Source organism: Hemicordylus capensis, chromosome 3, assembly GCF_027244095.1.
Source record: "Hemicordylus capensis ecotype Gifberg chromosome 3, rHemCap1.1.pri, whole genome shotgun sequence".
NCBI classification, from domain to species: Eukaryota; Metazoa; Chordata; class Lepidosauria; order Squamata; family Cordylidae; genus Hemicordylus; species Hemicordylus capensis.
This window is the reverse complement of record NC_069659.1, coordinates 17,346,622-17,371,249: the sequence shown is the minus strand read 5'-3', so window position 1 is coordinate 17,371,249 and position 24,628 is coordinate 17,346,622. Positions and strand designations below refer to the sequence as shown.

At 45.0% G+C, this 24,628-nt stretch overlaps 1 protein-coding gene across 7 annotated transcripts in view; it reads left to right on the top strand.

Annotated features, from left to right (window-relative positions):
• The window catches only part of NOX4 (NADPH oxidase 4), a 184,471-nt gene that overhangs the window by 129,792 nt on the left and 30,051 nt on the right, over nucleotides 1–24,628 (top strand). For all 7 annotated transcript variants that reach the window (XM_053309412.1, XM_053309411.1, XM_053309410.1 and 4 more), the window contains one exon: nucleotides 151–232. In XM_053309412.1, the coding sequence (XP_053165387.1) occupies nucleotides 151–232 (82 nt within the window). The remainder of the gene's footprint in view (nucleotides 1–150; nucleotides 233–24,628) is intronic.

Below are 24,628 nucleotides of genomic sequence, written 5' to 3'. Positions count from 1 at the left end.
TAACCATTAAACCACACTGCCTTTCTAACAGTTAGTGCAGATGTGAGCTAATTATGAGGGCATGCTTTAAAAAATAAGACCTTCTGTAATACAAAAGTACAGTACTAGGCCTGTTTAATATTATTATTGTTCTTTATTTGTTTTTGACAGAGAGACTTCGGGATATGCTGCTTTTACATTCCAGTTGGAACCCTGAGATTCTGCCAGTCTTCCAGCAGAGGTGTTATCCTAAGTAAGTGAATATCATGTTTTTAAAGAATTACAGGAAGATTCTCCCAGCTGTCTTCCATGGTGCAAAAGAGGGAATAATCTGCTTCCACAGAGGCATGAATAAGCTCTACAGATTGGCATGTGAACGTGTCTCACTTTGCTTGATACCGTGTGTTGACACAGACAGGTGTCTTGTCAGGTTAATCTTTTTTGCGTCTCTTAAGATTCCATCACCGCTGTTGACAGAAAAATCCTCATCTGGAATTTTAACCAGACATTCTAGAGAAACAAGGAATTACACACCTCACAACCTACCATGACTTTCAGAACATGCCAGAAGGCAAAGTTAGAAACTTTGTTTTGTGGTGACTAGATCATAAACGGGCATTAATGATAGCTTGCTGATTTAGAACAAGTAGTTCTGGTAAGAACTAATCTGCCTACTTTCTCTTCACTATCCCTACAACTGGACTAAATTTGGTCCAAATCAATTAGGCAGTTAATAAGTTAGCCTACTTGGGCCTCAAGTGTTCATTCGTCTGCCATCTTGAATTGGGGTGGGTGACATCATCACAAACAATTCCATTGAGGTGTCCCTATGTGTCCCAGCAACTGTACCAAATTTGGTTCAAATCAGTTATGTGGTCCACAGGTTAATCTCAAACGTGTGCCTTAAATATTTACGTGTCCACCATCTTGAATAGGGATGTATGGAATCATCACAACCTATGCCACTGAGGTGCCCCTGTGTGTCACTATGAAGCTATTCACACTACCAAGAGAAATCGGGCTACGGGAGCCTAACCCAATTTCTCCTGGCCGTCTACTGCCACGGGAGCTGCACGGCTCCTGGCAGCGAACCATCTAAAGTACCCCTCCACTTAAACAAGGTGAGTAGAGCTAGCGCTCCGCTACCCCCGTTTGGTTGCTCGTGTGCTGCCACAGCGTGGCCCCACACCACGGCAACACATGAGGAGACCCCTGCCGGGAGGCTGCAAACAACCTCCTGAGCTCGGGGTCTCTCCAGAATGCCCCACACGCTTGCACAGGGCATCTTGGGACTCCGGGGGGCCGTGCGGCCCCTGATCCCCACAGTCCCCGCCAACTCTGTGACCGAGCCGGCAGCCATGTGAGCAGCTGATCTGGCCACTCAGCTATGAGCGGCTGCTCATCTGCGGGGAGAGCAGGCTAAGCCCTCTCTCCCCACAAGCCCGACAGAAGCTCTTCTCACAAATCGTGAGAAGAGCTTCTATTACACTACAACTATCGCCAATTTGGTTCAGTTGGATTAGATGGTCCACAAGCTAGCCCATGGGCCTCAAATGTTCACATGTATGCCATCTTGAATTGGGGTGGATGGCATCATAATAATCTATGCCACTGAGGCATCCTTATGTCTCCCTACAGCTGTGGCAAAGTTGGTTCAAATCCGTTAGGCAGTTCATAAGTTAGCCCACTTGCGCCATCTTGAATCAGGGTGGTTGACATCGTCATAAATGACACTATTCAGGTGTCCCTATGTGATCCTACGACTATACCCAATTTGGTTCATATTGGTCCAGGCATGGCAAAATTGATACAGGGGGACACAAACACACACGGACACACACACACACAGAATGCTGGGTGGTATCATAAACTTACTTTCCTTAAGGAAAGTAGTATAAAAAAAAGAAAAGCAGGCAAGAATTGAAGACAAAGGGTAGTAAGATCACAACTTGCATTTGAAAGCTTCCAACAGAGGAAGGTGTTGCTACTGTTATTTAGCAGAATGCTCATTATGATGATGATGCAGAGAGGGAGGACTTGTATATTACCAATACCCAAAGGAGAGGATGACACACCTCTCTTCACGCACCTGTCAGCAAAGGCCCAGAATCAGTGGCAGAGGTCAGGCTTTGACCTCTCTGTAACAATGACCCCATGTTTAATGATCTGATTTTTTCCATGGGAATGAGTGGCACTGGCAACTTCCGTTCACCAATATAGGAGAAAGTCAAACAATGCAGACAGTTGTCATATCCTGTCTGATAATCAGTTTTGTAATTTAGAAGTTTGTCCCAATAGGGATCCTGTAGATAAGGTGGAAGTGGAATCAGAAGGAGGGAGAACGAAGAAAGTGGAAGAGTGACATTGAGTTGTTTCCCATTACAGTTCACCATCAAACCTACAAGAGACACTTTGTGTTTACATGAGAAGCTGATACAGAAGCATGCGTGTGAAATCCACTCCTTGCCCCTTGGGCCCTCCAGCCAATGGGGTTTAAGATTGCTGTTATCTGCATAGCCCCACCCCTTCATCTGCATAGCCTCAGTTCAGTTTCTTGGTAACTCTAGAATGTGGTGGAACCTTGGAAACTGGCATGAATTTTGTTAGCAGCTTAAATGTGTGGAGTGATTTACGACTCATAGGTCACTTCAGCTTATAACAGGTGGTGAGCTCCCTTGAGCTTTTGGGGAAAGTGATATGAAAATGTTCTATCTATCTATCTATCTATCTATCTATCTATCTATCTATCTATCTATCTATTTAATACATTTCTATACTGCCCCAAACGCAAGTTCTCTGAGCGGTTTACATGAATGTTTTCATTTACTTCATTAACAAATGAATTAAACCCTGTATCCACTTCTGTATCATACGATCTCTTAAGCCTGTGACCTGAGCTCTGTCAAAGACTCATCTGATTATTGGTACTTCTGTAGTAATATAAACACTCAGATAATTATTATCTCTGCATATATTACTCTTTAGTAATTATCAGTGTGCCCATCATATTACATCATAGGGGATGGGGCTGTAGCTCAGTGGCAGAACATCTCCTTTACATGCAGAAGGTCCCAGGTTCAATCCCTGGCATCCCCAGGTAGGGCTAAAACCTTGAAGAGCTGCTGCCTGTCAGTGTAGACTTTGGCCCTCCCAACTGTTTTTGGACTACAACTCCCATAATCCCCAGCCATGGTGGCCAATAGCCAGATAGTATGGGAGTTGTAGGCCAGCATCTTCAGGAGGGCCGAAGTTGAACAGCCCTGGTCTAGACAATATTAAGCTAGATGGACCAATGGCCTATTTTGATCTAAGGCAAATTTCTATGTTCCTATGATGATCCTATGTTCCTATGATGATTCTCACTGAGTGGGTGAGAATGAGATGTCTTAAAATTCTGATGTGAACGTATATTTGCAGAATGATTATGTGTATCCTTCCTTCCTTCCTTCCTTCCTTCTTCTCATGTTTCTAGTCCTTAACACTGTAAACCTAGCCTTGAAAATGCATGTGCGTGGTAAAGTCTCAGAAATCCCGCAGAAGGGCCTTAGCAGGGTTTCTTATGGTTAGGGGCCTGGAAATCATTGCCCTGGGGGTGTGTTTTCTCCCTCCCCATAAGCAACAAAACAGAATAATGTTTCCAAGTCACAAGCGTATGCATAGTTCACATACTGTAGGTCACAGAATTCAGCTTTTTGGTGAAAAACAGCAAGGGTATAGAATTTTGTAGAGGCTATACAGTCATTACATGCACTGAGAAGAGTAATTATCCACACTTGGGAATTAGTTCCATTGAACCCAGTGGAACTTCCAAGTGAGTGAAGTTAGGATTCTTTTGCATATTATCATACTAACTCAAATTGAAGATGACCCTGAATTTAAGATAACCCCCTTTTAAAATATGGGTTAAATATAGGTTATACTATTTATCCAAAAGGAAGGGAACTCTAAATTTAAAACAGCCCCTCAATTTCTAACATCAAACAACGTGGAAATAAACCTAATCTTAGATTCAGGTAAATACAGTGGCTATTCCATTATTATTGTTTGCTGCAATATTCTTTATAATCCTTATTGTGTTCATCCTCACAACTGTCTTTATTATTCCTCTTTTACTGTTAAAGTATTTCTCTTTTTAAAAAAAAAATCTGGGAGATAATTATATTGCATAGATGAGGGTGAAACTTTTTTTTTTTTTTTTAAGAAGAGTTAGATGTGAAGGGGGAAAGACAATTTCACCAAAGATTTGAGAGATGAGTCAGTGAAGTGGAAAGCTGCAAGAAGTTTGTTCCAGATGGCAGGAGCTGGAGGAGAGAAGGGGCTCTAATACCAGGCAAGGCCAGATTGTGTGGAGGTTCAGGGCCAGGGAAGGCTAGCTTTAGAAGCACAGAAGAAAGCAGGAATGAGCAGAGAGAGGGATCCTTCATTAAGGCTATTGGACGATGTCCAGCAGAGGCTTCCAAACCCAACTGAGTGGCTTTTTAAAAACTGGTTCCTGAAGCCGAGATGGAAGTAGCAATTCTCCTGGCTCTGAGACACAAACGCCGGTAGCATTTTATTTGCATTTTATTTCCTAGTTCATTCAGACCCCAAAGCTATGTATCCCAAAGTTTGGTGCTCACTGAGCAACTTATTTTTTTTTAACTCACACGCAATGGATGTTCTCTTGGGTTGTGAGACTGAACACAAAAGGCAATAAATATCAATTTGTTCTGGGCAGGGGCCAGCTGGAATCGTGAGTCCCATTTTAATGCACATTTTAAGGAGCAAAAAATTAAATAAATTCCTATACATGAGAAATGAGAGAAGCACCACAAAGGTAACAGAATCAAAAGGTTGGAGGGTCTTGTAGGCCATCTAATCCAGAGGCTCCCAACCTGTGGGCCTCCAAATGTTGCTGAACTACAACTCCCACATCCCCAGCTTCAGTTTAGTGTGGCTGGGGATGGTGGGAGTTGTAGTTCAGCACCATCTGGAGGCTTGCTCTCCAGCCTCTGTTTGAAGACCTCTGGTGAAAGAGAGCCTGTCATCCCGCTAGATGGGAAAGTATTGTTTTAAAAATTAGATTGGTGTGACAAGTTTATGCATTACAAGTCCATGCATCTTATTTACAACTAATGCAGTGATCATAATACAAATGCTGTTATTAAACAGGGGCCTATAATAGCACTGAAAACATGGAATCAGGACTGCTAAACAAGGCGAGCTATTGTACACCATCAGCCCTGCAACCCACTCTGCAGCCACCTTTTCCTCTCCACTGACCTGGCATCATTAGCAATAGGGATACTTCACTGGAGGCCTCTCTAAGATAATTCTGGTTTACCCTCCTTCCCTGACACCTTGGATACTACAATTTCTGCTCCCTAGGTACCGGGGGCCCTGGGAAATCCAATTTCCCAGGGTGCCTGGATTTTTAGTATGGACATCATGTCCCTGGAAAACCATATTGCAGAGCATCCCTGGTGACTAGGACGTGACATTGCAGAAGTCAAAGTGCCAGGGAAGGAGAGAAGCGCTCTGTAGGTGGCTTCACACATCACGATGGCAAGTAAGTTTCCACCAACTTCCAGTTCCCTGCATGCACACACTCTCGATATGAGCCCTAAGTTCCACTTCCTGTGTGTCATCCAAACTCACCAGTGCCGGATTCCCCAGCCACACTTCTCTCCAGGTACTTGACATCTGTAACCTAGATTTAAAGTTGGTTAAGATGTTAGATTGTAATGGGAAGTGCAGCTGGGGAACCCAACTTTAGCTGGTTCGGATGTCATGCCAGGAGCTGAACTTGCAACTCGGGTCAGGAGTGTGCACTTGCAGGAACAAACAGTTGGCAGAACCTTACTTGCCACTGTGACGAGTGTGCTTCCCTGTTGGATTTCTAAGCTGGAGAAGAACTTCTAGGGGAAATGCTGCTCAATTCATACAGCAACCGATCCAGTTTCTATTCTGAGCCTTTAATGCCAGCAACGTTGTTAGTAACGTAAACCAACCCATATCATAGACAGCTGCAAGTCTTTCAAAGTAAGCATCAAGATGATGTGAATAATGTGACAGGCAGTCTCTATAAGGAACATTTCTTTTTCCTGAATTAAACTGAGCAGCTGTTGACTTTCAACAACATCCCATTCCTCAGGAAGTGCTCTGTGCCATCCAAAAATATGTCTCTAAGGGGTGTGCAGCCATCAGGTACATATTTCCAGGTGACACAGAGGGCTTCCTGGGGGTCGCTGAAAACACACACACACACATCGGTGTGTCATTAGCCTGAAGCCATTCAGAAGCACTGGTGCTACACTGGTGCTGCACTTATTGCATTGATGTTTCATTAATCAGCCAGTGTGTGTCAACATGGGTGCAGGGGGAAACCTGTGATTGCATTCTCATTTTGCTGACACAGAAAATGCATGACCCACTTTGGGAAAGGCTGCTGTGAACTATTTTGAAATATAACAAGTCATATGTTGGTCAATTTCAATGGTAGGCAGGTCTCAAAATGTATCCCAAGCACTCTTTGGGGCTATTCTCGCGACCAACAAAAATTGGGCTAGCAGAGGCTAGACCGATTTTTGTTGGTCTTCAGAACCACCGGGCTCACGGCCAAGCCCGGTGGTTCTGGAGCGGCTAACCCGCTCAAGAACCCCTGGCAAAAAGCAGGTTTGCGGAGCGAGTGCTCCTGCAAACCTGCTTTTTGCGATTGTGAGTAGCCCCCCGGCCGGGAGGCTTAAAAGCAGCCTCCTGGCTTGGGGGTCTCCCCAGTATGCCCTGCGCGCTCGCGCAGGGCATACTGGGGCTTGTGGGGGCTGCACAGCCCCCACTCCCTGCTGGCTCCGTCTCGGAGCCGGCCATTGTGTGGGCGGCCAATTCGGCCACCCAGGGCTCCCTGTCCTCTCCTGAGCGGGGAGAGCGGGCTTAGCACACTCTTCCCACTCACCAGACAAAACCGGGTCTCACTGATGGTGAGACCTGGTCCTTTTTCTGCCTGCCTGAGTTCCTGGTTATCTATCCTGGTTAAAATGCTGGTTAATGCCAGTGATTTGACCAGGATTGCCCTGAAAATCTGGTTTCTCACAATCAGTTTCACAGGGCACACTAATCCTGATTAACTTTTTAAACCAGGTTCCTTGTGATTGTGTGAACCCAGCCTCTGTGGGGCTATTCTCACGATTGCAGAAAATGGGGCTAGCCTCCACTAGCCTGATTTTCTGTAATCGTGAGAACCACCGGGTTGCTGCAAGCCCGGTGGTTCTAGAGCGGGTAACCCGCTCAAGTACCCCTGCCCTAAAACCAGGTTTGTGGAGCGAGCGTTCCGCAAACCTGGTTTTAAAGATCATGAGTAGCCACAGCACGCCTCCGCACCACACCTACTCATGAGGAGACCCCCAGAGAGGAGGCGAAAAGCCACATCCCGGCTCCAGGGGTCTCCCCAGTATGCCCTTCGTGTTCGCCAGGGCATACTGGAGCTTCCGGGGGCCATGCAGCCCCCGAGCTCCCCAGCCCGAGCCCCGCCGAGCCAGCCCCCATCCCTCCCTGCTCGTGAGACCCAGCTCTGTGTCTTTTTTAACAAACAAAAATTGTGTCTAAGTGATTAAGTTGAAGGAACAGTTTCCTCCTGCTGCTGCTGCTGCTGCTGCTTAGAGTTTGGTGTTTCCTGGCAGCTAATGATCTGTTGAACATTTGCAGCTTCTTGTTCAGTTCCGAAGAACCGGTGGGTACTTTCCCTCTCTGAAAACCACAAATTCTTTGAACCATAATATCACGCTGCTTAGATTATTGAGCTGTAGTACTCTTTGAAATGATAATGGCCCCTCATTACAGCTCAGCAATTGGATTGGCTGAGTCAGTACCCTTCCACAAATAGCGGACGGCCTTTTTTCTTCATGCAGAGGGAATTGGCCACACTTTGGCAGCTAATTAAAAGAGAAATCTTTACATATGTTATTCTAAACCATTGACTGCCATTTATAATATAATTAAGCTTTTGCAAAAATTGTTTGCTCATTACAGAAATGAGTCATGGGCATCTGCTCATTAACCAGAAAACTCAAGACTACTGAGGTATAGTGATTTCTCGTAGGAAATTCTGTCGTATGGCACACACTTCTTGTTTCTGACCAGTGTGGGAAACCTTGATTTGGGATTTTAAAACTGCACTCTATTCTCATTCACTTTCCACACTGTCTTGTCTTTTTTGCCTTTAATAAGAAGCTCAGCACAGGCCTGCATGTGTGACATTTTCCCATCTCATGGCTCATACTGCAAGCAGTGACCTGGGACACTGATTCAGAAGGAGTGATGCCCCAAATTCAAAGCCATGGGCAGCAATGATGTGGGCTGCAGAGGTTCCAGGCACAGATTTGTGCCACTAATCTAGGACATGGGCCTCTGCAGTCCCCCCGCCCGCCCCAATCAGAACTTCCTGGCCAGAACCACTGTTGTCATCCCCAAGGAGTTCTCCATTTCCTTGGATCCACCATCTGGCAAAGATGATCATGGGATGAGTTAGACTTCACTGTGTAGTGATGGAGGTAGGGCTCCAGGCACAAGGGCTGTCTCTTTAAAGTCTGCACGGTGTCTTCCCTTCTGCTCTTTCATAAAAGATGAAAGACTATTTTGTTTCACTAGGCCTTTCACGAGGAAGTATAGACTTTTGCCCTGCTCTCAGTTCTGTTCTTTTAATCAAATCAAATCAAAATCTATATTACAGTCAATGACCAGTGCCCACAAAGATACATGCTTAACATCAGTAATGCAGGTACAAGCTTGTGGTAGCAAGCAGGACTTTTCTCCTTAGCTAAGCAGGGTCTGCCCTGGTTGCATATGAATGGGAGACCAGAAGTGTGAGCACTGTCAGATATTTCACCTCAGGGGATGGAGCCACTCTGGGAAGAGCAAAAGGTTCCAAGTTCCCTCCCTGGCAGCATCTCCAAGATAGGGCTGAGAGAAACTCCTGCCTGCAACCTTGGAGAAACCACTGCCAGTCTGTGAAGACAATACTGAGCTAGATAGACCAATGGTCTCACTCAGTATATGGCAGCTTCCTATATTCCTATACATACAGTACATACATCATGATCTTTTCAATCCGGTGCATGCTTGCTGGCTGGCATCCTTACTAGCAGAGTACGAGTGCCACAAGAGGAGTAGCAGTGTAGCACCGGTTCTTCCGAAGAGTTCCAGAATAATGCAGCACTGGTGCTAATGTGTATCTGGGGGAATTTCGATGACCTCCCCTTTTCCAGGAAGCTGCATGGAGCCTGCTGTACTCACTTTTAAAGGTCCCGCTGCCCCCCTTCCAGCGCCACACTCAAACCACCGAACTGGTTCGGTGGCAGCACCAAGCAGTTTGACTTCAAACCGGGGCACAAACTTCAGCTTGTACACATCTCTAAGAATCGCTATATAGAGCACCACTGTCTATGCCTCTTGTGATGACTGTGCTGTAGGGTTAGGGTTAGGGACATCTATACTGAGCACTTTAAATACACCGTAAATTGGAACCTATACTCTTTGTAAAGTGTACATCAATAACATAGGAAGCTGCCTTCTACTGAGTCAGACCATTGGTCCATCTAGCTCAGTTTTGTCTACACGGACTGGCAATGGCTTCCCAAGGTTGCAGGTAGGAGTCTCTCTTAGTCCTATTTTGGAGGTGACAGAGAAGGAAATTGGAACCTTCTCCATGCAAGCATGCAGGCACTCTTCCCAGAGCAACCCCATCCCCTAAGGGGAATTACTTGCAGTGCTCATATGTAGTCTCCCAATCAAATGCAAACTAGGGTGGACCCTGCTTAGCAAAGGGGACAATTCATGCTTGCTACCACAAGACCAATAAGATTCCAGAGTGCACGACTCACACAGAACAGCAGCCTCATAAAGAGTTGTGCATCTATTAGAATGGAGACCTGATTCCCTTCTCTCTTAAGAACATAAGAACAGCCCTGCTGGATCAGGCCCATGGCCTGTCTACTCCACCATCCTGCTTTGCACAGTGGCCCACCAGATGCCGCCAGAAGCCTCAGGCAGGAGTTGAGGGCATGCCCTCTCTCCTGCTGTTACTCCCCTGCAACTGGTATTCAGAGGCATCCTGCTTTTGAGGCTCTTGCCCCAGCATTCATCGGGGATACCTGTACAGATGTCCATGCACTTGAAGTGGAGCTGTACAACTAGGAATGTGCAATAAGGGTGAAGAGAGACATAATATTTAAAGTGTGGTGGAAGTGGTTTCCGTTTGCATTTGCTGTTCTGAAAACTAATGCATTCTCAAGTCCTTAAATCCCTTTCACCATACAGAAAACGTTACATCTGTTGTCGACCTAAGACTACTGCCTTTTCGTTTCCTTCTTGTCCTTTTCTTTTTCTTACTTTTTTCATGAGCAGAGAACACAGATTGAAAACCAGATCTGACGTGACTCAATATCCTTTCTCATTTATAAGATAGCAGCCTTTTAAAAAACGGAGCGCTTTAAATATACTGTGAGTGATCTGGAAGTGTTGACATCAGCCGTAAAAGATTGGTTTCGAAAAGGAGATGGAGCTGTTCATTTATCAAGCTGTCAGCTCTGACACTCAGCAATGCACGGAGATTTGCCAGCCTAGTTCTGGACTAGGCAGTGTCTTGTTCTCTACTTGTTAATGCTACCAATGAGAGCTGGTCCTGTGGTAGCGAGCATGAATGGTCCCCTTTGCTAAATAGGTTCTGTCTTGGTTTGCATTTGGATGGGAGACGACATGCGAGTGCTGTAAGATATTCCCCTTAGCATGGGGCCATAGTTTAGTGGAAAAACATCAGCCTGGTTGCATGGAGAAGACCCCAGGTTCACTCCCTGGCATCTGCATATAGGCCTGGGAGAGATTCCTGCCTGAAAACTTGGAGATCCACTGCCAGTCAGTGTAGACAATACTGAGTTACATGGACCAATGCTCTGACTCACTAAGGTAACGGTTTGGGCCCTGAATACTTGAAGGACCGCCTGCTCCCAATGGCTTCTGCCTGCATAACAAGGTCATCAGAGGGGGCTTTGCTCTGTGTGCCAACGTTGATGGAGGCTAAATTGCCGTGCTTTCTCTGTTGTTGATTGACAGGGCTTTCTCTGTTCTTGCCCCAGTCTCTCGAATGCTCTCCCACTGAGTGTTTGCTCTTTGACATCTGTCGCTGCTTTTTAAAAATAAAAATAAAAAAAAATAAAGAAGAGCAACACCGGGGCTATTAAAACAGCATCTACTCAAGTCCAGACTTTATGATAGCAAATGTGAGAGGAAGGATTATTTGATATGTGATAAGGAAGAAGTTCAGTGTGAAGCAAAGGGAACGGTGTATAAGATCATATGTGTAGAATGTGGAGGATTTTATACTGGGGAGATGGGGAGACCCCTGATAAAAAGGTATAGGGAGCATTTAGCAGATATGCAACATAATAAAGTCTGTTTGAAATCCTGGGCTAAAAATATGAAAGAGAAACATGAAGGAAGAGCTGTACAAACAAAGGTGTTTATTCTGGGCTAATGAAGGAAATGTACTGAAGAATAAGATTAAGGAGGCTGTGTATATTGAACAGTTGCAGTCAACTGTTAATGTAAAGGAGGAAATGAGAGAAGCAATGAAATTTAGTGGCCTATAAAAGGGTTAATTTTGTGAAGGGCCAGTCATCTCCCCCCCCCCCCTTCTCCTGTCCTTGGATTGGTCATTTCGTTTCAGTGACTGTATTTAATCTTGAGTGTCCTCAGCTGCCTGAAATATAATATTGATAATGATGTATGGGCATTGAAACGTGTATGCTCGAGTTGGAAGATCTTTTATTTGTTTTATTTATGCGTTAAAGAGGTCTGAAATTTCCATGAATTTAAAAATAAAGAAATAAAAATATGCTGACATTGGCAAGTTCAGATGACATTACCAGTGCTGGCATATCTCCTCCACCACCCATAAGTCATGATCTCTGCCGAGCTACTGGTGTTTTTGTCTTGTGGAAGTAGCAAGCTGGCCTTGAAGTAGCAAGCATGAATTATCCCCTTTGCTAAACAGAGTTAACCTTGGTTTGCATTTGTCACCACATGTAAGCTCCAAGACTAGTCTAGTCTAAGCAAGACTAGGTTAGAACAGCAAAGCCCAGGCTTGGCTGTCAGTGGGAATGCCGGTTGCTGACCGACCCCCTGCGGTGCCTCGGTGGCAAACCTGACTAAGAAACCAGGCTCCTAAACAAGGTTAAGGGAGTGAGCACTCCCTTCACCCCATTTACCTGAACATGTATCTGCGCCAGCTGCTTTCAGCTGGTGCTGAAGCACTGATGGACTCCCTCCCGCCTCTGGGGAGATCCCCACAATGCACTGTCCCCTTAAGCTAAGCAGGATCCACACTGATTGCATAAGAAAGGGAGACTAGAAGTGTGAGCACTGTAAGATATTCCCCTCAGGGGATGGAGCTGCTCTGGAAAGAGCATCTAGGCTCCAAGTTCCTTCCCTGGCATCTCCAAGATAGGGCTGAGAGAGATCCCTGCCGGCAAGCTTGGAAAAGCCACTGCCAGGCTGTGTAGACAATGCTGAGCTAGATGGACCAATGGTCTGACTCGGTATAAGGCAGCTTCCTATGTTCCTATGGCTATGACAGCCACAGACCATCTGGTGCGCCCGTCAATGGGATTATCTGCAGGAATTGTCTGTGAGCATCTGCTGCCTTCCCCGCCGCCCACCCTCAAGCCCTCTCATTGGATGGTGAGGAAGGGCTCTCTGATGTAAGTTACGGCTCTTAGGTGTGGATCTGTCGCGAAGTGACAGAGCAACTGCTTTGCATGCATAAGGGCCCCAAGTTCATTCCCTGGCATGCACAGGTAGGGCTGGAGAGGCTTCTGCCTGAAACCTTGGAGAGCCGCTGCCAGTCAGACAGTACTGAGCGAGATGAACCCAGGGTCTGACTCAGTATAAGGCAGCTTCCTATGTTCTTATGACTGAACTCGCCTAGTACAAGATTGCTTCATGTGTTCCATGTGGCACATAGCCTTTGCAAATGAGGCTATGGGCCAGACATGAGCTTTTTGCAGATCCTGTTCTGGGTGGTTTTAGCTTCTTCCGGAGGGGGAGAGTCACCAGGCCTCCATTTAGGCACCTTTCCCAGTACCAGGCACATTGCTATTGACATGTTTTTCACGCTCTGTTTCCTCCTCCTTAAAATGGTCCTGGGGAGCCGGTAAGAGATGAGAAGCTGTTATTACCTCTCCAAGGAGCATTTAAATGAATGGCTTGCAGGCCTATCCCCAGGCTTCCCGCCCTTTCTTGGCTCATTTGGCATTCGCTGACATTTCTTCGCTGCTTCCCTCCCCAGTTTTCCAGAGGAAAGCATAGCCATTTGTTTGGTGCCTAGAGCCCGTGGAATATTGACTTCCTCGACTCCATCTCATTTGCTTCTTTGTTGAGAAGGGACTGCATGGTAGGTTGGTTAAGCTTCTCCTTACTGGGCAAATAATAGCTTTGGCAGGGGGAGATCTCAGGAAAATGGTTCAGAAAGAAAGGGGTTATCTTCTCTTCCACTAAGATGAGATGGTCCATTCCTCCCACGCATCAATTCCTACCTATCCTCTAAATTTCGCTTAGTGGTTCAATTCCCACCCATCCCCTAATCAAACAAATTAAAGGAGATAACTAGTGCCATGGTCTGACTTTTGGAGCATGATAAGGAAATAGATGGTGGGAAAGACCTCTGCCTCACGTCCTGGAGAGCCACTGCCAATCAAGAGATGGAATTCTTTTGCCACAGGATGTGGTAATAGCCACTAGCTAGATGGCTTTAAAAGGGGCTTAGACAAATTCATGGAGGACAGGGCTATCAATAGCTACTAGTCTGATGGCTATAGGCTACCTCCAACCTCAGAGGCAAGATGCCTCTAAATAACAGCAACAGCAGGAGAGAGGGCATGCCCTCGCCTCTTGCCTGTGGGCTTCTCAGAGGCATCTGGTGGGCCACTGTGGGAAACAGGATGCTGGATTAGAGAGGCCTTGGACCAGTTCCAGCAGGGCTGTTCTTATGTTCTTAGATGGCAATACTGGGCTAGATGGACCAGAGGTCTAACTCAGTAGAAGGCAGCTTTCTATGTTCACAAGCTTTCTATCTTCAGAGAACTCTTCTGACATTGGTTTGTCCAGGATGCAGAATCAGTTCCCTAGTGAGCTGAGTGGGGATTTAAACTTGAACCTCTCCAGGCCTCGTCTGCAGTTCTAACCACTATTGCAATAGCCCTAATAAGTTAAGGGTCCACTTTAGCACACATCCAAAGCCCCCACCTCCCACCTGTAAATTGCAGAAGAAGATCAAGTTGGGCAAGAAGTCTTTCAGGGAGAGTTGTCTGACAAATCTAGTCCACTCATAGAGGAATCCCTGAAAAGTCTCCAAGGAAGCTCAGAAGGAACAGTTTGAAGTCAAGGTTTTCTGTATTGATTCAGATTTTCTTCTGTTAAAATCTATGATCATCCATCAGGCCGACCAAGGCAGTCTCAACCTCATAGTCCACCTAAAAGCCAGTCTGGAAAGGATCTAAATAATCTTTGTCATCCAAAACTGCCTGGAGCTGAGAAGCAACCACTCGCTCAATCACCTTGCCCAACCAAGGGAGATTAGAGCAGGCCTGTAATTAGTTAACTCTGAGGGATCCAAAGCAGGTTTCTTCAAAAATGCTGGGATAATAGCCTCCTTTAGACAAGGAGGCATCCTGCCCTCCCTCACTGAAGCATTTATGATATTTACCAGACCCTTTCTGATAATATGACTATCAGGTGAAATAATCCAAGTTGGTCAAGGATCAAGAGAGCAGGTAGTGGGGCGCACAGTCCGAAGCAGTTTGTCCACATCATCAGAAGTAACAAACTGAAAATGATCCAGTTCAATCCTACAAGGGGAGTTGCTGGGCACCCTGTGCATGTGAGAACATCAGATCTGTGGCAATAATGCACCTGCCCTGATGCCACTGATGTCACCAGTGCACTCTTGGTACATCCTTTAATCACATGGGAGGGATTCTCATCTTAATCAGCTCTCTATACAAACCTTAACAAGGTTTTGGAGTGCATGCAGAGGATCGATTCACCTGAAGCAGCCCCAAGAGTTGTTCCATGGCCATACGCATTGCTACTCAACTTTCCAGCTTACTTTTCATTGTTGTAGTCCTCCGCTTGCTTCACAGGGTCAACATCTCCTGTCAGTGGGTAGGATGTTTTTGCACCACAGCACCTTCATATTTTCAAACTGTACTTCTTTGGCTTGCTTGGAATGTGTTGCCAGAAGGAACAGCACTTCAGAAACCTAACAGCTGCTCATCAACTGCTAGTCAGACCCAGGAATAGAGCTGTGCTGCAGCTCCCACACAAACAAGGTCCAGCTGTTGCAGCACAACATTTATGGCTTACTTTTCATTGTTGTAGTCCTCCAGCTTGCTTCACAAGGTCAACATCTCCCATCAGTGGGTTGGTTATTTATTTATTTATTCATTCATTCATTCATTCATTCATTCATTCATTCATTCCGCCCTTCCAAAATGGCTCAGGGCGGTTCACAGCATAATAAAAACAATTAAAACAAATTAACAATTAAAATCAAACTATTAAAACACAATAAAACCAAAAAAAACAGCTAAAAGCCATGAAAATCAAGGCAACAATTTAAAGCAGTTAATCATTTAAAACCCTGGAAGGCCAGGCCAAATAGGTAGGTTTTAAGGCTCTCCTGAAGGATGGCAATGATCTCAAATAACGAATTTCTGCCGGGAGTGCCTTCCACGGCCCAGGAGCAGCTACAGAGAAGGCCCGCCTCTGCGTCACCACCAGACGAACCGGTGGCAACTGGAGATGGACCTCGTCAGATGATCTTAACGTGTGGTGGGGATCATAAAAGAAGGCGCTCTCTTAGATAACTCATAAGATGTTAAGTAAGATGTAAGGGTAGGATCTTTTTGCACCACAGCACCTTCATATTTTCAAACTGTACTTCTTTGGCTTTCTTGGATTGTGTTACCAGAAGGAACAGCACCTCAGAAACCTAAACACTGCTCATCAACTTCTGGGCAGACCCAGGAATAGAACTGTGCTGCAGCTCCCACACAAACAAGGTCCAGATTCATCTCATGGATGCCAGCATTCTTCTTCTGTCCTATCATCTGGCTTTGTCATCGAAACTTCAGTTACTTGTGATTTCCTCAGTTGCTTCATGGCACAGAAATAGGAGGACCCCAAATGTTCTACCCACAGCCCCTGCAGCACTGCGTGATTGCTATGAAATATGCTAGCCAGGACTATCAGGCCAAGATACACTTCCTTCCATTGGAACATAGGAAGCTGCAGCCTACAGAGTCAGACATTGGCCCATCTAAAGCAGCATTGTCTACTCTGACTGGCAGTGGCTCTCCAGGATTTCAGGCAGTATTTGGATTCCTCCCTCAGGGTTCATGATGCCCCCCCCTCCGATTGCGGAACAGGGGGTTGCTTCACTCACTGCCTCCTCCTGCTTGACTAAACTTCTCTTACACAGGAGGCTGCCTTATACAGACCATTGGTGCTTTTAGATCAGTATTGTCTACACAGAATGGCAGCGGCTTCTCCAAGGTCACAGGCAGGAGTCTCTCTTAGCTCTATCTTGGGAATGCCAGGGAGGGAACTTGGAACCTTCTGCATGGTGCTGGTGCTCTTCCCAGAGTGTAGGGATGTGTGAACCAGCTTGAACCGGACCATCCCCAGTTCAAGGAATTGGCTCATTGGCTCATGGGCCGGCTCGGAGTGTATATTTGTAAAGGGGTATCCAGCTAGTGTGGATTCCCTAGACTGAGAAGGGGGTGGCAATATTTACCTTTAGTTTTCCCCAGAGCTCTGGCATGGATTGTACCTTACAGCTATTTAGTACTTCCATCCCTGAACAAAAAATGCTTTTCAAATACTCAATTACATCAAACATGCTATAGAATAACTGTGGATCTAGCAGCTGGGGAACATGGTTAGCAGCTGCAGAGGAGCAATGACAGCCAATGAAATTAGGTGCCAAAGCTATTGCAAGTGCCATCTAACCAGCTAGTTGGAGCTGCGTTTTGTGCCAAGAATTGGAGATCAGCATGATTGGGCTGGAGATGCAAAAGCTGTCAGAATGAAAGATTTTTGCACTGGGAAAGATGAGGGTCTTATAAACTGCAGGCTTGGCTGATAACCATAGGAAGTCTAACAGAGTCCTCAGAAAGATTTTATTCTGTGCTTCCACATTCAAAACAATATAAAAACTTTTATTATACAGTATAGCACAGATTATATGGAATCCCTTCATTCTTTTTCTTTCAACTAAAGAAAGTTAAAGAATTAATTAAGAATTAATTGATTGACTGATTAAGAATTAATTAATTAAAGAAAATAAAGAAAAGAGAAAATTCAACTAAAATCCAATTATCTATTGAAAGATAAACCCCTCTACTCTTTCTAAAGTCTTCTCTCTGTGCGCCAGAAATGGAGATGACCTTAACATAAGCAACAAGAAAGAGGGTTTCTTATCATGTTCAAATGCAATGTTCATTTCATAGGAATCTAGGATTCCCACAGCATGTACACTCCCATTTAGCAATCATGAAAACATGAGAAATCTCAGCAATCTCAGATTGGTTCTGCAAAAAAACAACAACCCAAAACCAGAAAGCCAAGATTGTCAAGTTGAGGTCAACTCTCTAAGAGTTCTGATTTCAGCTCCTACATCACATTTTTTTGGTTCCGATTTGAGATTGCCAAAATTTTCCAGGTTCTCACAATTGCTAGATGGGAGTGCATGCAAAGCAAATATCACACTGATCACGAGAACCAGCCCAGAGGGAGAAAGCCCTCACCCCTGGTCCTTTTAATCCTTTTCACATTTCATAGAGGAAGTGTGGAAAAAGTGTGGCTTATCTATCTATCTGTCTATCTATCATATTTTTATACTGCCTGATATTTGCATCTCTAGGCAATGCACAAAGTTTAAAATAGAATATAAAACAGAGTAAAAACCATTTTTAAATGACAAAATACACCCAAAGCAGCCTGATAAAAAACAAATTAAGCAGTTTAAAATTGATTTCAGTTAAAAGCCTGTGAAAGCAGGTGCGTCTTGAGGGTCTTCCTAAAAGCAAACAGAGAAGGGGTTGCTATTATTCCAACAGGTAGCATATTCCAAAGCCCCGGGGCAGCCACAGAAAAGGCCCGGTCCTGAGTCACCCCAAACTAGCAGCAACCATAACTGGACCTCCCCATAATATCATAATAGATGACAGGGTTGCTTAGACTCTGTCACTGTGGCCTTGTGGTAATACCCAAAGTTGTTTTTAAACCAGTGGCATTTCTGTATGTTCGCTGCTATTCCCCCATGTGTTCAGTGAACTCATGTAGAGAGGGGTGCAATGCAGCTAGGGATGTGCTCAAAATGCGATTCAACTTCCAAATCACGACAAAATCCCTTTAAAATCGAGGGCTTACCCAGCCCCTTTGACATGGGGGAGAGCAGTTCCATCCCTGCACCTCCTCCGATTACCCCTCTTGCAGTAATCCCAGCACTTCCCCCAGCTATGCCCATGCACCAGCAGCACTCTCCCCCAGCAGCCTGCACATGACACCATCACACACATGGCCTGTGAACATGTGTGGTGACCATTTGCTTGGTCAGCATGGTTGCTGACTACACACATGGTTGCCAGCGATGCACGAAGGCCATGTGCGTGCCGATGTCGCACAGGGGCAACTGGGAGACGCCCCGCCGGTGCATGGGCATAGTTGGGGGAAACACCAGGATTACTAGAATGGCAGTGATCATAGGAAGGGCAGGGATGAACCTGCTCTCATCCATGTTAAAGGGGGCTGGGTAAGCCCTCGATTTTAAAGGGATTGTGCCACGATTTGGAGGGCGAATCATATTTCAAGCACATCCCTACCTGCAGCAGCAGGCTGCACCATTATGATCTACAATATATACACTCACTGGATGCCTGAACAGGGCTCCTGGATTTTGTATAGGCACAAAGCTCTGCCCATGCAATCAGAAATCTTATGGACAGACCCCTGTGCATATGTCGCTCTCTGTCCAAAGGCTCTCTTTAGGCATTAAATGCATGTAGCTAGGAAGGGTAGAACCTTGCTGTAATGCCACGTCCCACACATGTGGAGAAGCAGCAACAAATGTTTTGGAAGATCAGAAGCAAAGTCTGCCGCACACCCTCCTCAGGATGTTTATTGATGGGGACCGAGCCATAGCTCAGTGGTGGAGCACATGTTTTACACGCAGAAGGTCGTAGGTTCAATCTCTTTCATCTCCTGCTTTAGCTCCGAGGATGAGCATGTGTTTTGCATACAAAGGGCTGCAGATTCAATCTCCAGCTTCTCCAGGTGGGATGGGCAAGACCCCTGTCAAAACACAAACAGACCCTGCAGAGCGGCTGGTGGTCAGCGTTGCTAATACTGAGCTAGTTTAAATATTTATTTGTTTTAAATCCTGCTCTTCCTCCAAGAAGCCAGAGCAGTGTACATATTTATGTGTATTCGCACAATAACCCTGTCCAGTAGGTTAGGCCGAGAGAGAAGTGACTGGCCCAGAGTCACCCAGTGAGTTTCATGGCTGACCAGTCCTGGTCCAACACTCTAACCAGTACACCACACTGTCTCTCAGAGTCAGATCACTGGTTCCCAATATAATGGGCAGACCAGCAGCCTGACCATTATACTGCTGCTCCTATGAGGAACTTGGCAATTCTCCTTTTTCTGTAGTCCCCCTCTGGCAGCAAAACCAGGAGAATCAATGAACCTCTAGTGGGCTTCCACAAAATGGCCGGCAGGCTTGGGGAATTGCCTTTTTATGGGTGGTGTTCCACAACCTTGATCCCTTAATACTGGTTTTCTCAGTGTCTCTTGCCACCTTGGTACATCTTGCCTCAGTAGGGGTTCCTTGAACTCTGTACTAATTGTAGACCTGTGTTGAGATGAAGAGATGAAGAAAATGAGACACCTTTTTTTTTTTTTTGCCTCAGAGCAGAAAGCAGAGCCTAACATGGCAAGGGATAATGGCTGACCTAAAACTTAGGTCAGCAGCTACAACATCCCTGAGCAAGAAAAAATTAAAAAGTCCACATGGCTTTCCATGGTGAAGGAGGGAGCATTCTTCAAACCAAGTAATCATTACGAGCTGACCTGTGCATTGACCGCATTTGTTAGAAAATGAAATGTATGGAACAAAGCTTCCCAGCTAATGGGGCCTTGAACTTGGCTGAGCGCTTCAGAAACAGCAGCAACACCAGAAAGTTTGGTGAATACAAGTTCTGCCTCAGAATTGTTTGAGGGAGGTTACAGGGCCTTGAATATTGTGTAGGCTGGACCCTTGAAAATGACAGGGGGTGGAGATTGGTGCTGTTTTTTATTTATTTTTATTTATTTATTGTTAGATTTATATACTGCCTTTGATTAAAAACAATCCCAAGGTGGTTTACAAAAGTTAAAACACATAATAAATGTGTTTTACTAACCAATACTTTTAACTAATTAAAGTTAAAAGTATTAGTTAATAAAAGTATTAGTTAGTTAATACTTTTAACTAACTTTTTAACAAAAGTTAAAAGTATTAACTAATACTTTTTAGTTAAAAGTATTTAGCTAAAAATATAAAAACAACTCTGATTTAAAATATATAATATACAAACACAGAACACTATACATGGATAAAAACGCACAGAAGCAACAATAAAACAATAATGTAAAGGCCTGGATAAAAAGCCAAGATTTAACCAGCTTTCTAAAAACTGTGATGGAGTCTGAGGAGCGAATGGCCACTGGGAGAGCATTCCAAAGCCTGGGGGCAGCAACAGAGAAGGCCCTGTCCCGCGTGCATGACAACCGAGCCTCCCTTATTGTCGGCACCCGGAGCAGAGCCCCTCAGTTTTGTATGCAGACACAGAAGTCATTCTCACAACCAGCCTTTTGTGGATAGGAGAGGATTACTCCGGGTACAGAGGCTCACCTGGAGACTAACTGGGTAGCCTAGGTTTTTTACCCAGGCTTAAACCACGGTAGGACAGAAATCCACGCTATCGTACCTCAGCTTTTGATTTTGTGGGTGATTGCTCAGTTTCTGCAGCTCCCAGGAGCTGGCAGCCATGTTGACAAATGTCCAGTGGAAAGTGGGGCCAGGGAGAGGCATGCATCTCAATTCCTGAGGGCTACCTCTCCGCTGCCCACGTGGTGCATTGTGGGACACTGGAGGCCCTGAGGAATGCCACTGTGGTGTTGCTGTAGGCATGCGAGCAGCAGAGCCCAGTGGAGACTCCAGTTATGTGGGAGGAAGTAGATAGGTTCCTGCCTCCCCTCCAGCCCACCCCACATTTGATAGCATGAAATGAATTAACTGTGCCTTAATCTGTATGTTGGTCATCATTATTAATATGCTGCTTTTCAACAACAACAACAAAACAATTATTAATGCTGTTTACATAGAAACCGAATGTGAAAATGGTTCCCTCCTCCGAAGGGCTCACAGTTGTAAAGGAAATACAAAGTATACACTAGCACCACTGGAGGAATGCTATGTTGGGGTTGAATAGGGACAGTGGCTCTTCTCCTGATGAATATAAAAGAGCCACCACTTTAGAAGGTGCCTCTTTGCCATTATTTATGTATTTATTTTTAATTTATTTGATTTGTATACCGCCCTTCCAAAATGGAAGGGCAGTTTACAGGGCAGTTTACACTTCAAACAAACCACTAAAACAGTAAAGAGCTAAAACAAATTAAAAACAATATAACAATTAACAATTACAATATAACAATTAACAATTAATTGTTAGCAGGGGAAGCCCCCTTAAATATGAACATATTTTCTCTTCTCTTAGACTTGAAGAAAGTCTGCTGCGGGTCTTTGTTAGGGGCCCAGTTTTCTTAACTTGGTATATACTGTAAATCAGTTCAGTTTTTAATGCTCATGGGGAGGCTGAATTCAGCAGTCAAGTTTCCCAGTGCAGAAGAGTCCGAAAGGATGGGGTAAGCTCAGACCTACCTACCTACCTACCTACCTAAATAAATAAATAAATAAATAAATAAATAAGATTTGTAAACTGCCCACTACCAAAATCTCTAGGCACTTTACAGCATAAAACAAACTGAGAATTTAACAGTTAAAAGATATTATAAAAATCAAATTAAAATATCCATAAAAACACACCAACTAAAAAGCTTGGCTGAAGAGATGTATCTTCAGTTGTTTCCTAAAGGTCAACAGGGATGGAGCAGCTCTAACCTCAGCAGGAAGGGCATTCCACAGCCCCTGGGCAACCACAGAGGGTGCTTGCCTTTGAGTCACCACCAGATGAGCTGGCAACACCCTCAGACAAACCTCCCCTGATTCGTCTGAGGGTGCCGATATTCCACATTTCGCCATTTAAAGGGGAACCTGCCTGAGTTATAGTATTTTAATTTTGCACAGGGATAAACTGTGCAAACTTAAACAGTTACTTTTCCAGATGGTTGTATGATAAAGGAACGCTAATTCTGACTGGGGCATCAGGGTTTCAGGTGGACATTTTCCAGCCCTACCTGGAGATATCAGGGATGGAACCTGAGACGTTCTGCATGCAAAGCAGACACTCTTTCTTTGAGCTGCATCCCCATCCCTGTCCATAGGGCAAAGACAAAGCAGTGGATTGGTTCTAATTCTATGCCCACAGTGAGATCCCAAAGCAGACTGGACATGCAGAACAGTTGCTTTAGCCATCCAGTGCTTCAATTACACTCAGAAAACAATTGCTGTGTTGAGCTATCTGTTAAGTTGACTTACAACTGTCAAATAGATCTTTGGTCTGATTTCCACTGGTTAAGAATAGATCCTCCACACATTATCTTCCGGTGTACCTTGGTGACTACCTTTTAATCTGCCCCAGAGCTCCTGTTCTCCATTTCCGTCTAGCCTCGATGCATTTTAAAAATGTTACAATATTATTTCAATATAGAGCATAAACAAAATCAATTAAATACACCGTAGTTGAATATACATTCAGTATATATAGATAAACCTATTCTTGTCTTGAAATAATCAATAAAGATTTTTCAGTATCCTAAGGAAGTATTACAGCATCATCTTCTGTCTTTAAAAGATATATAATAGATTGGATCCTGAGTAACGTTTGCACGAGTGGAACAGCACTTTAACTCATGCAAGGGGTAGGTGTGTGATTTCCACTAACTTGCTGTCCATTAGCAAGCCGCCTGTTAAACCCTACATGATTCCTGGTGGTCCTCTGGTTTGCAGAATCATCTTTTCAGGGACATTCAGGATGAAGGAGGCATAGGAAAGGTTCTCTGGGTCCAAGCCAGTTAGAGAACTCAGCATCTTCGTATTCTTTGTTTTTCTGTTTTTGAATACTTGAGATCTTTTCTAGCCACCAACATTTACCAAAGAGGATTCTAGCAGCAGTAATAATGTGCAATAGTATATCGTGTATTTCTCCAAGTTTGTTGTGTACTTTTACAAAGAATAGCAAGGTCTAGATCTATATATGTTTTTCCGCCAGTCGTGTTTGTGGTATCAGATTGGTATTTTGATGCAAGACTACTGTACATGATAGGAAGTTCCCAATTCTTTGTTACATTTCAGTGTATTTATCCACCTCCGTTCCCCCCATCCTCCCACAGCCATCTCTCCCCTCCCCACCCACCCCTGCCTCCTCTCTTTGCCCTGACGCGGGGGCGGGACCAGAGAGCCACAGCAGCAGCTGGTATCATACAAATTCCTATACAGAAGACCTCTGGGAAGACTTAACAGACTCCAACAATGCCCAGAAAATATCCAATCTTCACTGGATTCTGGCCTGAACCATTGACATACATCAGAGTTATTACGGACTTCCATCCATGGATTGGTCTGAGACTGGATCAGGGCTTCTTATTTTTTGAGGGAGAGGAGAGCTGGTCTTGTGGTAGCAAGCATGACTTGTCCCCTTTGCTAAGCAGGGTCTGCCCTGGTTGCATATGAATGGGAGACTTGATGTGTGAGCACTGTAAGCGATTCCCTTTAGGGGATGGAGCCGCTCTGGGAAGAGCAGAAGGTTCCAAGTTTCATCTCTGGCATCTCCAAGATGGGGCTAAGAGAGGTTTCTGCCTGCAACCTTGGAGAAGCCGCTGCCAGTCTGTGTAGACAATACTGAGCTAGGTGGACTTATGGTCTGATTCAGTATATGGCAGCTTCCTATGTTCCTGGCCTCACACATAAAGGGCCCCATCACACCACTCTGCACAGTATTTGCACTCGTGCACTGTGCAAGCATTATGTTCCACCTTGTACGTAACATTGCTCAGTATATCAGCCAGAGAGGAGAAAAGGGAGCATCAAATTAACATTCTGCACCTGGGCCTCTGAGAGTTTTAAAAAATCCCTAGTCTGGTCTGCTCATAGCAGGAGAAAACGTAACCCTTGCCACTAAGCCTGGATTGTAAATCACTGCCATGGACCTTTGCGAGGCCTAGGGTTGCCACATTCATTGGAGACAATTCCTGAACACAGCCATCAAAAGGCGGCACAAATTTTACAGCCCTCTTTAAAAAAAAAAAAGGGATTGGAAAGGCAATGGAGCTTTGTGGCTATTTCATGCATTTTTTTCTCTGTGGCGTTCTTTACATAGGAGAGGGTTCGGAGTGT